The sequence below is a fragment of the Bombus terrestris genome, chromosome 11, assembly GCF_910591885.1.
Source record: "Bombus terrestris chromosome 11, iyBomTerr1.2, whole genome shotgun sequence".
In the NCBI taxonomy this organism is placed as follows: Eukaryota; Metazoa; Arthropoda; class Insecta; order Hymenoptera; family Apidae; genus Bombus; species Bombus terrestris.
The window spans coordinates 12,522,018-12,534,335 of record NC_063279.1 but is presented as its reverse complement, the minus strand read 5'-3'; the positions used below and the strand labels follow the sequence as shown (position 1 = coordinate 12,534,335).

Genomic DNA, 12,318 nt, shown 5'->3' with positions numbered 1-12,318 from the left:
TAACGCTCAGACTAGTGAAACTTTCGTCCCTAGGGCGTCCAGTTTTGGAACGTTCTCGGTAGACATAGAATCGAACGAGTTTAACGTCGAATCGATCACCATGAAACATTCGTTCAACGAGGGTAGTACTGGTAGTAGTGTTGTAGAAGTTGCACAGAAAGATTTAGGATTAAATGTAGAGAATAATAGACAGTTATTAGAAAACGATAGAGAACGTAATAAAGAACCGTTTGAAAAGAATAAATACACAAATAATACGTCTTTGTCCGCGGATTTCAAATATGACGAATCCAGTGTGAATCTTACTAAAGTAAAGTTACAAAAGAATGATACAGAAAGCGATAGAAAGTTATTAGAAAATAATAAATACATAAATGACACTATTTCGCCCACGCATGTTGAAACTGACGAGATCATCGCGAATCCCACTGACATAAAATCAATAGAGAACGATAGAAAGTTACTAGAAAACCATATATCTACAAATAACACGACTTTCTTTGCGGACGTCACTGAGTATGATATGAATGTCACCGATTCGTTAACCGTAAGTACAACAAGTTCAACAAAGAATGATTTCGAAGCAAATATTGTGCCAGCGCTGGTAGTAGAGCACGTAGATGTCGCTAGTTCGTTAAGCACCCCGAAGGACGAGAAAGACGGTAAGAATCTGGAAACTGAAAGTACTGCTCGGAACGGACCACAGGATCGCAGGAACGCGAGTTCTTCCGATGATTTTTCGGATGTTGTGAAGGAAACGCGAGAACTCTCCCGAGAAGATTCTTCGTCCGAGTCTGAAACTTTGCCCAGTCATGTGAACAGTCCTGAGAAATCCGAAGAATTTCAGAGAGACTATCCTGTTTATAATTACGGGCAAGACGAGGTGGAAATTGTCAAATTAAATCATGAAATAGCTGAAGATCATACCACACTGAAGGACAAGAAGCTGGACCGTTTTTTGGAGAATGAACTGAAGACCAACAATGTTCCTCAGAAATCAAATTTGGTACATCAGACTGGTGATCTGAGAGTTATCACTAGAGAAGAGAGTAACGAGGAGTTCTTGAGAGAGTTTGAGAAAATGTTTCACGAAAAATCTGCAGAGGTTGACGCTATAAACGAAGATTCATATAAAAAAATGCACGGTAATTTTAATAACATGCAATCTACAACTAAATCTAAGTTCGATTCTATACACGACGATTCGCTGAAAAAGACACACGATGCTTCTAACAATATTCAAGCTCCGATCAATCCTAACTCTGAATCGTCACCACCATTGACACAGCAAGTGAAAATCATTGAAGTACCAGTCGATCGTCTTCATCGATCTTCATCAGGTTCGCCAAGTTCATCAAGCTCTTCATCTTCATCCTCATCATCGCATCGGGTGCTTGTGAACATCACTATAGCTTCTGGAGACTCGGCTTCCTCGAAACCGCTTTACGTGCTGTCTGTCTCTGTCCCAACCAATGGTGACGATGTCAATGACAAACAAGCCACTAAAGTAAACGTGGATGAGGTTAAAGTTCACGAGACACCTGTGGAAAGTGCTTCGAGCATGGCAAAGAACTCTGTCGCGAATTCTGAAGACAATCGATTGCCTCCGCCGCCTCAGCCACCATCTTCTCCACCACCACCAATTTGGGCTGGTGGCGAGTGCGAGTGCTCATGTCCATGTATGGGCTCATCCTCTGACGAGTGGGATCCATTTTCAGCCATAGATGATACCCTGAACTTCGAGGATCAACCACATAATTTGAATCTTTCGATGGATGAAATAGATGAGCGTCAAGAGTCTGCAGTGTTTGATGGGGTCACACTGAAACAGATGGACTTTAAGGACGGAAAGGAAACTTCTGTAAGTTTGGAGAAGGAGTCTGTAAAAGAAGGAACGAGTACGAGCTATGAGAATGATTATGAATCGACGACTAAGGAAAGTACTGGGACTGTTGACTGGACTACTACTCCGAGTTATGAGGATGAGTCGAGCAGTGTAGGCTTGTCGTGTTCTGGGACAACGCCATTACCCCCAGAACCCACTATACTGATCCTGGAAGGTGAGGCCCCGTTTATGGTTGTTTTCAAACGTTTGCCTCTTAAATCTTATCTTTTTATTATATCTTTGTTTAGTAGTTTGGTTTATGAATTTTGCTGTAATATATTATGCTTATTTTATTCTTTTTAATTAGGCTCTTTCTAAGCTGCCTTTATCCCGCCGATGCAAGCTTTTCTTCGAAGTTTGAATAGTATGATATACACGTAGATTTTTGATGTAGTATGTAGATTGTGGATGTTTATCTATATAGATTTGTGTTTTGGGGAATAAAATTAAAGAAATGGAACTGAAGGAGAAATTCGTACTTGGGATATTACGTATGAAGATCACATGGCAGAAAAACAAGTCATATCTCTTGTTTTTTATAGGAAATATGGCTCATATTACATCATATACCGTATCACATATAGTTCCATGTTACTATTCCTTCTTTTGATTCCGGAATTAAGAATTATGTATTTTTGTATATTATGTAAATTTTTATATTGTGAACTTTTGTAGCTTGAAATTTCCCATAAATGGATAAATATCCATAATCTACTTATCACGCTCGAAGTTCGTTTGCCTGTAGAACATTCGGTGTGTTTAGATGTTCACTAGTGGTTAGAGAAGTTTGTGTAATATTGTAATATGGTGTTGGTACATCACGGCGTTTACGCAGCTCTGTAACCGAGCTATTTTCTAATCAGCTCTTGCACGAGATTCTTGAAATAAAGAGAAAGAAAAACGACGCTGATAATAGTGTTACGCCAGAAGAACGTGATGAGAATTCGTTCAAGGAACCTAAGAACCAATTTTATTTTTAGTATCTTTTTCTTTTCTATCTGTCTTTCCTCCTTTTTTTTAAATATTGAAATGGAAGTTAACTGGTTCTTCTGAAGATCGAAGAGAACGGAATGAAAAAGATTAAAATTTGTGAATTGCTAATTAACATTTAATTCTTAGATAATTTAAGAATCAATTTTGTTTTTAGAATCTTCTTGCTGTTTCTTTATTGTATAATAATATTGAAATCGAGGTTAATTGGTTCTTACAAAAATAATGAAAAGAAAGCGGTGAGAATTTGTGAATTATGAATAGAAGTTTTATAGTTAGAAGTTAGTCGAAGCGAAATAAAATCACGAAATTCGCTGATGCGCAAGCCTAGCTAAGTATAAAGCCACGCAATTTTTATGCTTCATAATTAAGCAACAACAATCTGTTTTCTTACGGAGAATATCTTTCCTTCCTACATTAGAAAAAAATAAATACATCTAGTAACCAATTTTCATTGCTTAGCGATTGATATTCCTCGATACACATTTTCTTTGCCTTTATTTTTAAAAGCTTTAAAAAGGAATAAATAATTTATTTATCAACACTTCAATTTCTAAAATTGTCATAGTCAACATGCTTCCAAAGAGACAATTTATTCGATCGAAATATCAAAAAAATAGTAAAAACCGAGTCATCCGAAAGAAAACTGATTTCATACAAAAGCAAAAGGATGGTAGTGACGTTTCATCTCGCGTTCTCCAGGTGCAAGAACTTTCCCCGCCAGGTCCTTTCCACCTGACGGCACGACTTTCGCCCAAGTGGGTCTCGGACAGAAGCTCAGCAAAGAGATTCCACCATACAGCTACTGGAACATGCAATTCTACCAGTCGGAAGCCGCGTACGTGCGATTCGACTATAATATTCCTCGTGGAGCCAGTATCGGCGTCTACGCAAGAAGAAACGCTCTTCCTACGCACACGCAGTACGATCTTCTGGAAGTACTGAGTGGTTTCAAGGCCAGAACCACACGGGCGTCCCATGTTAGTGTTATTGTATGTGCCACTGCCCCATTTTTCTTTTTTTTTTCTAGGATAGAATCGTAGAAAAGGTCATTGACACGTTACGTGCCGTGAATTTTAAGTTCAGACGATTCGTACTGAGTGAGATTTGGTAGTTTTGTGGTTTGAAATATTTGGAAAAGTGGTGATTTATCATTTTTTATATTCTTGACGAATGTTCGGTGATATAAAAATGAAGCAAATTAGTTTTTTCATTTCAAATTTATAATAGAATGCTTGTATTTAGTCAGTGCAAGACAACTACCGCACTTAACGTGTTGAATCTAATAAGATGAAATTCATTCTAACGGAATCTTTAAAAACAGTTAATTTCTATTATTTTTTTTTTCTCTTAATTGTAACAGGAGAGAAGATCAAATATTCTGGGTTCTCAGAGATTTTTTTTTTATTTTTTTCCCTCGAAAGCACTTCTTTTGAAGTGTTTCATCTGTAATAAAAGAATAGCTAAAAAAATCGATAAGAAATTACTAAAATTACCTGGTTTCTCGTCTAGCCATCGATCAAGAAGGAAGTGACGCACTATATGGAGCCTGGTCATTGGTTCCTTTCGTTATACAACGACGACGGTGATCCTCAGGAAGTGTCGTTTATAGCCATGATCGCGGAAGACATGACGCACAATTGTCCAAATGGCTGTAGTGGAAAGGGCGAATGTCTGCTGGGTCACTGCCAATGTAATCCTGGTTTCGGTGGCGAAGATTGCAGCGAAAGCGTTTGTCCTGTTCTCTGTAGTCAACGTGGTAAGTGAATATTTATTTCGTATTAGTTTCAAAAAAAAAAATAAATAATATCAAGGAGAAACATTTTAAAAAGATCTATAACTTGAGAATATTCCGAATTTAAACCTTGAAATCAGAGTTCCTACTTATTAGGTTGTCCGAAAAGTGTCTTTCTTTACAGACACGTCTTTTACAACGATATATCTTTATAAAAACATGAAACTTAATCTGTCAAACGTTGTGATCTTTATCTTGATAGAACAAAATGGATCATACGTAATTCGATAAAATAATATAAAACAAAAAACGTTGTGCGTCTATTATTTCCTCATAAAAGGAAAGAAACTTTTCGGACGACCTAATACTTACGAATATACTTACATTTAACCATGGTATATCTAACATTCTCTATTCAAAATTTCTAGCGAAACATGTTTCAATCGTTGCAATGTCTCATGGTTATGATACAATTCTATCTAACCAGAACCTCGAGGCTCAATAAGTACCGAGCTTCACCTTCGATTAAGCTTCAGTACAATCTAACATTGCAAGGAAACAATTTCTTATGTTTCCGTTTTAACACCGTTTTATCCCTCTGGGCTACAGGCGAGTACATAAACGGAGAGTGCCAATGCAACCCTGGCTGGAAGGGCAAGGAATGTTCCCTGCGACACGACGAATGCGAAGTGCCTGATTGTAACGGACACGGCCATTGCACCAATGGAAAGTGCAATTGCGTACGTGGCTACAAAGGAAAGTATTGCGAGGAAGTGGACTGCCCTCATCCGACTTGCTCTGGCCATGGTTTCTGCGCGGAGGGCACCTGCATTTGTAAGAAGGGGTGGAAAGGAGCAGATTGTAGCCAGATGGACAAAGAAGCGTTACAGTGTCTGCCCGATTGCAGCGGACATGGAAATTTCGATCTTGAAACGCAGACTTGTCTATGTGAGCCTATGTGGTCTGGAGACGACTGCTCGAAAGGTAAGAAATGTTATATTAGCAACAATCATGTATTGTATATATCAGATTGCAGTAAAATCTTCTTTACATAGACAAGTTAATGGTCAGATTTAGATATACGAATACATAGCTGAGCTATATATTCTGTCAAAATGTTCTATTAATTTATAATATAAATTATAAATAAATATTCCTCTATTGAAATATTCGAAGTTCTCCGTGTTCTTATATAGGATTCGATATTAAGATCGTACATGAATAATGTCGAAGCTTGAATAATATCACTGGTGATCGTGTTTAAATTAGTAATATGCATTTCAAATTCATTGGTCTTATCGGGAAATGAATTTCTAATTTGATCTAAATGACGATCGATAAACAGCAATGGTAGTGGTTGGCGTGTAATCTGATGTAGATTATATTAATGTAGATTGTCTTAATGGCGTTTTAAGTTATTAATTCTAGCTCTTCATAGGAATGTCTTTCTAAATTGTGTCGTAACTTCAAATCTTCTTCATATAATATGTATGAAAGTTCGCTTCAATTAATCGATTCTTATGTTTCCAGGTATGACATCGATGAAATTCTCTATTTTATATCGACATAATTCTCCATTTCGTTCGTTTTTCCGATTTTTTTACTCCTTTGCTAATTGTGATCATTGATCCAATTACCCATTAGTGTTAACTAATTCCATCTTTTACAAAATTGTAAAAGGTTTTCTCCCAGCTTCTGTGTTGCTTAGTGCCTATGCTAACTAGTGTTTCTTAAAGATATTCGCAAAATTTTGAAAAATTATATTAATTGTGATTTCTGTTACTCAAACTAATGATTCGTAATTGTTACAAAAATAGATATAGTGACAACCAGACTGCGGACTTTTATGCACTTATGCGAAATTTAAAAATGCAAAAATATATAAAATATTTAAAATAGGGTAACAAATTTTTGATAAGTAACAAATAGGAAATTTCAAAGAGCTAGAGAGTTCAAAGTAGAGAATTTTCAATAGTTAAAACAGATCTCTATTTAAGTTCTATCTTTTCGCTGTGCAAAAATACTAATTTGCATACAATCCGCAGTTATCTAAGGACAACTCCTACAAATCCCTCTATTTATATAATAACAATATTTCCCATAATTTTCAGAATTATGCGATTTGGATTGCGGTCCCCACGGGCATTGCGTTGACAATGCTTGCGACTGTTTGCCCGGATGGTCCGGCGAATTGTGTAATCTGAAGCAATGCGATCCTCGATGCAACGAACACGGCCAGTGTAAAAACGGGACCTGTTTGTGCGTGACTGGTTGGAATGGAAAACACTGCACTATGGAAGGTTGCCCGAATTCCTGCTCTGGACACGGACAGTGTAGAGTCGGCAACGATGGTCAATGGGAATGCAGGTGTTACGATGGTTGGGATGGCAAGGACTGCAACGTGCTTCTTGAACAGAACTGCAATGATGGAAGAGACAATGACAAAGGTACAAAACGAGGAGTAAATTATTATTTATAATTCAACAAGTTAGATTATAAATATTGTTATTTAGATGATTAGATATATATGTGGAGAAAATTAAATTTAAGTTCTAGTTCAACACTACAATAATTAGACACTATTGCATATTTAAATGTACTATATATAAAAAATTATTATTGGAATGATACGATAAAAATGCAGTAGATGTGATCCTCTAATTACTTTAAGTAGGGTGCTTTATTTTATCCATGAATGGTTCTAGAGATAGAAATATGTTTGATTATATTTGAAAGTATTCCATTGACACACCAAATCAAGAAACGTGTAATTGTTTCTTAGGAACTTGTTACTGTATTTTGAAAAGCAAATAGTAAAGTTAGTATTAGAACAGTGAAATGAACGAAGTTGTAAGATCTATGGACAAGGTTCTACCTTCGTGTTTTCGCGTTTCATTTTCATATTACTTCGAGCTCTAAATCATGGGTGTGGCTTATGCCAGCCATTTAGAGCCATTAGTCTCCGATATAAAGAACCCATTACTATACTCTATAACAAAAGAACGAACACAAGACGTTATACAAACGCATCTAATTTAACAAATGCAATGTGATATGTAGACTGTCGATTTCTATACGTTTCTAGGAAATTCTAAAGTGATAATATGTAGAAAATGCGGATAATATGCAAAAATATGAAAAAGTACTTGTTACAATTTTAATGAATGAAACAAATGTTTATGCACATAGGTATATTTCCTTAGGTGTCGTAGATTATATCTTAATAGAAATATGAAATTGCATAAAAATTTGCTGTCTAGTGACACGACTATACGTCGAATGTACCTAGCACCGATCATTTTTTCTAATTGCACGATAACGTACATACTTTCCAGACGGTCTCATCGATTGCGCGGATCCGGAATGTTGCTCGAATCATATATGTCGTAGCAGCCAACTTTGCGTGTCAGCACCGAAGCCGATCGATATACTTCTGCGAAAGCAGCCGCCGGCCATCACCGCTTCCTTCTTCGAGAGGATGAAATTTTTAATCGACGAAGGCAGTCTTCAAAATTACGCGCGTCAAGAAACCTTCAACGAAAGGTGAGTTTGTTCAGCACGTATTACGATTCTCCTTCGTCCAACGCGTCTCGTTACTTTAGAGAATCATTCTAACTGTAATAATAGTAATAATAACAGAATTATTATATAATAACACACACGCGTAATATTATTATTGTATATACTCGTGAGAAACGAATATATTCGTCGTACATTATAATACTTGAACGTGTCCGTCCTGTTGGTCCGTCCCAACTTTGATGTTACGTGCAATTCCTTTCTTTTTTCTTACGTGTGTTCGATTAGACACTTGGAACAAATACAGTGAAACTCGGTAGCCACGACATATTATATATATATGATACGTAATGTCTTTTACTAATGACGTATACGTCTGAGAAGAATGTGTGTCTTGCGAGACGGCTAGAGTTTATCGAGGATTTAAGGAAATTTAGATGACTGACTAATACCCTCTACTGCTACTGACGCACATGCTGCGTCGTTTCAATTATCTGACAATAATACGAAAACTACAGGGAAAGAACGTAATAAGTCACATTTCCTACTTTTTACACAGAAGCTTTACGATTCAGTACGTTGTGAATAAATCCTATATTACCAAAATTGTCTATATATTTGGTTGTGAAGTTAAACAAAAGTTTTCTCGTCCTCTTACTGATTTTCAAAATAATGCTCGTTATTATTTACAATATTGAAGAGATTAAAATATTGCTTGCCCATTACCTTCTTCAAGCCATTAATTATTTTTAAAAGACTTGCATCTCTGGATCTGACAGGTTGTTTCCATTTTCAATTATGTCATATAAAAATTCTTCCGTTTGATCATAAAGCGAAGTTAAAAGCAGGAAATCAATAAAAATATACTTATCATATTTTTTCCCCTGTAACCTTCGTATCATTCTTCGTCTTTTATATGTTTATTCTGTATGTTTTAATAAAATATTCTGAAAAGAAATGTGTGTTAAAGAGATATTAATTATTATTTAAAATAAAAATATTTCTAACAAGAAAGGTATCTCACATTCAATATAAAGCAATGAATGTGTTAATTATAAAAAGTAGCCTAAAGCCTTTAGCTGTCTCGATTTATGACAAGACACATGCATCCTCTTCTACTTATCTTTATCTATCTATATATATATTTTTTCGTTATACAAAAACACGAAGACGTATACATAGATATGATATATTCTCTGCGTTGTTGTGACCCGTGTGAAATCACATCCCAAAAGTTTTATACATATGTTTGTACGTACGTGTGCGCGAGCGTGTGCCCTGCACTGAACCCCCAGTTCTCTTCACTCTACACTCTCATTCTATACTTTCTTCTTCGACTATATTCGCTGCTCTCTTAATCATTCAATATGAAATCGATCGATGATACAACGAACGATCGACGGTCTTCTCCATATACACTGTTCTTTCTTTCTTTCTTTCTATTTCTATTTCACGTGTCCGTCCGAGTGGAGCTTGCGTGAATGTGTGACACCATCTACGAGCCTCGAGCTTTACGCCTATGATCATTTATTAAAAGAGTAATTAAAAATCTATAGTAGTTCATGGAAGTATTTGAATATTTACCATGGAAATCTTTTTATGCGTGTATTGTGTGTGTTATGTAAAACATTTTGATAGTTTAACACAGACAAAATTGACGGACATTTATTATATAGTGTTTATATAGTATATATGGTAAAATTATAATTGTTACCTAACGTCTAAAAATATTACATAAAATTAAGACAAAGAAATTAGTGAATGTTCTTTATGTTTCGTATAACACACATAACGTATTCATAAAAAGTATCTACAAGTGTTCGAATACTTTTGTGAGTCATTATATTTAGAACCGTGTCTTCCCAGCCGCATTTTTGGAACTGATTCCTAAAGACTTCTGCCTAACTTTCTTTCGAAGATATTTCGAAACATTTCGGGACATTTCGAGAACTCTTTTCACGTGGTCTTTCTATATACAAGATCTCTATTTCATCCCCTATTACCCTTACTTACCCTTACTAAGATCCTCGAATTTTTATTTTATTGAACAAAAAAACTTTCAATGTTTGAAGATATTTGACATAAAATTGAAACGCAAAGCCACCTTCTTTCTTCTATTATCCTAGATTAACCCCGCTGCGTTCCTCTTATTCCTATACTACTATCCTTCTAATTCTTATTTTTCAATCTTTACTTTCTTCTCAAGAAACAAAAATGCTTTAATACATGAAATTTATCGAATAATAAAATTTACTTTTTTGATGTATATTTCAACTTTAGAAACATAGATTTGGGTTAAAAATAATCTAAAAAACCCAGTAGGATTAACCAAATTATTTCTCTACTCATATATTTCCTTCCTTCTCTCTATTTTCTATTCTCTTCTCCATCTTCAATTTCTTCTTCTTCTTCTCTATCTCTCCGTCTAGTTTCGCCTTTAATCACATCATTTTAACTCGGCTCTGTTTTATCCGTGCTGCCCGGTCAGTATGTTCTGGAATCACTTCAACACAAGGTAAGAAAGCTACTATGACCAAGGAACAAAAAAGATACAAAAGAAAAAAAAGTAAATCAAAAGAAAAATGATATGAAAGTACCGGTTGCGAGTTCGTTTTGTAGAGTATAAGCGGTTGAATAGCTGCTGATGCTGTTTGACGACGTTTTGCATTATTATCATGTGTGACACATAATATAACAATTCCTGCATCCGAAAAACGAGGTTGCTACGCGCGCGTTCAATTCAGTTTCGAGGACGAGTTTATTCACGATTTGTCGACATTTGCAAAGATCATGAAAATTGTCGACAAAGCTGAAGAAAAATCTTCCTCGAACATTGCGACGCTGCGTACGACTGATTTAAAAAAAAAAAAAAAAATAAAGAGATATATGAAAGCTCACAACCACCAAACCCCATTCGTCTCCTTCTCATCAATGTTCGAATCTCTTTCTCGTTGCATGGTTTGGTTACCTTATTATTCCTACGTTGTCTTTCGTGCCTTTTAAGTTGAGCTTCTGACTTTGTGTTATTCGTGTATATGTGTATGTATATATATGTATTCATAGCATTTCGACCGATGCTTCTTCAGTGCCAACGAGGCATCCATAAGGAGTGATGTGTCTCATCTCAATGGTTTGCTCAGGTTTGACGCGAAAAAATGAAAGTTTTATCTGGGAGTTTTATCTTGAGATCTTTCGTGGGAATGTTTGACATACGAGAGGATAAAGAGCAGCACTGATCACTCGATAAAAAGTTGGTAAATTCTCAAGCACAGGTTAAATCCAAATGATGAATATTCACAAGAAATTAATTAATACTCTTCGACCAAATAAATTATTCACCTCTTTAGCACTGAAAAGCAGCGTTGACGAGACTGAGGTCGCGTTGACTGAATTTTCGACTTTATATTTCCAAGACATGTACAATGTACACGCACGAAGTACCAATATATTTAAACGAAGAAGTACTGTCACCTAAAATAACCAAGAACTTTGATCTTTGTAGATTTCATGAATTCTTGATTAATAATAATAATTTTTTCCTTCATAAATATTAATTTATTAATTCTACGCTCAAAAAATATGAACAGTTTGCAAATGACAGTACATTTTCGTTAGAAAAATTCTAAATTAATAAACACTGCAAGACAAAGTACGAACTTCCAAAAGTAATACTGTGGTAGATTGAAATTAGATTAGAGATAACAGTTGCTTTGTTGTTAGCGTGCCACGGAGCACAGTGGAAAAAAGTAATCACCTTAGTTTGACACGATCAAGCAGAGACAGCTATTGGATCGTTAACATTGTTGTTTCCTGACAGTCGATCGGCTGTTGTCCGTGGCCGGGTTGTCACGCATCTTGGCACTGGTCTGATGGGAGTGCGAGTCAGTACCAGCACACCCCTGGAAGGCTTCACCTTGACGAGAGACGACGGCTGGTTCGATCTCCTGGTGAACGGCGGTGGCGCGGTCACTTTACAATTTGGAAGATCGCCATTCAAACCGCAGAGCCACATTGTTTTTGTACCATGGAACGAGGTAATGCTGCATTAAATATGTGATTAATAATTGTAAATTGTGACTGTATAAGTCGAATAAAGATTGTCGAGAAGAATATGATATGATAAAAAATATGAAAGTTTTTATTTTTGATGTAATTTAAATGTTCAAATATTAATATAGAACGTATAAAT

The 12,318-nt window shown here is 35.8% G+C and overlaps 1 protein-coding gene and 1 long non-coding RNA gene across 10 annotated transcripts in view; one reads left to right on the top strand and one right to left on the bottom strand.

Annotated features, from left to right (window-relative positions):
* LOC100642498 (teneurin-m) overlaps positions 1-12,318 on the top strand; it is a 653,003-nt gene that overhangs the window by 627,826 nt on the left and 12,859 nt on the right. For 5 of the 8 annotated variants that reach the window (XM_048410158.1, XM_048410159.1, XM_048410164.1 and 2 more), the window contains 8 exons: positions 1,719-2,060; positions 3,578-3,867; positions 4,388-4,634; positions 5,220-5,594; positions 6,722-7,057; positions 7,946-8,153; positions 10,618-10,644; positions 11,947-12,163. In XM_048410158.1, coding sequence (XP_048266115.1) covers positions 1,719-2,060; positions 3,578-3,867; positions 4,388-4,634; positions 5,220-5,594; positions 6,722-7,057; positions 7,946-8,153; positions 10,618-10,644; positions 11,947-12,163 — 2,042 coding nt within the window. The remainder of the gene's footprint in view (positions 1-1,718; positions 2,061-3,577; positions 3,868-4,387; positions 4,635-5,219; positions 5,595-6,721; positions 7,058-7,945; positions 8,154-10,617; positions 10,645-11,946; positions 12,164-12,318) is intronic. The other 3 variants (XM_048410160.1, XM_048410161.1, XM_048410165.1) reach the window with 3 other exon arrangements.
* LOC110119687 lies at positions 4,372-12,019 on the bottom strand. Of its 2 annotated transcripts, none has more exons than XR_002308184.2 (5): positions 11,884-12,019; positions 9,389-10,632; positions 7,939-8,225; positions 7,486-7,599; positions 4,372-7,028 (listed from the first exon to the last, which is right to left on the bottom strand). It is a non-coding gene; the product is annotated as an uncharacterized LOC110119687 (long non-coding RNA). The 2 variants fall into 2 exon arrangements; XR_007225751.1 differs by lacking the exon at positions 4,372-7,028 and adding an exon at positions 7,051-7,402.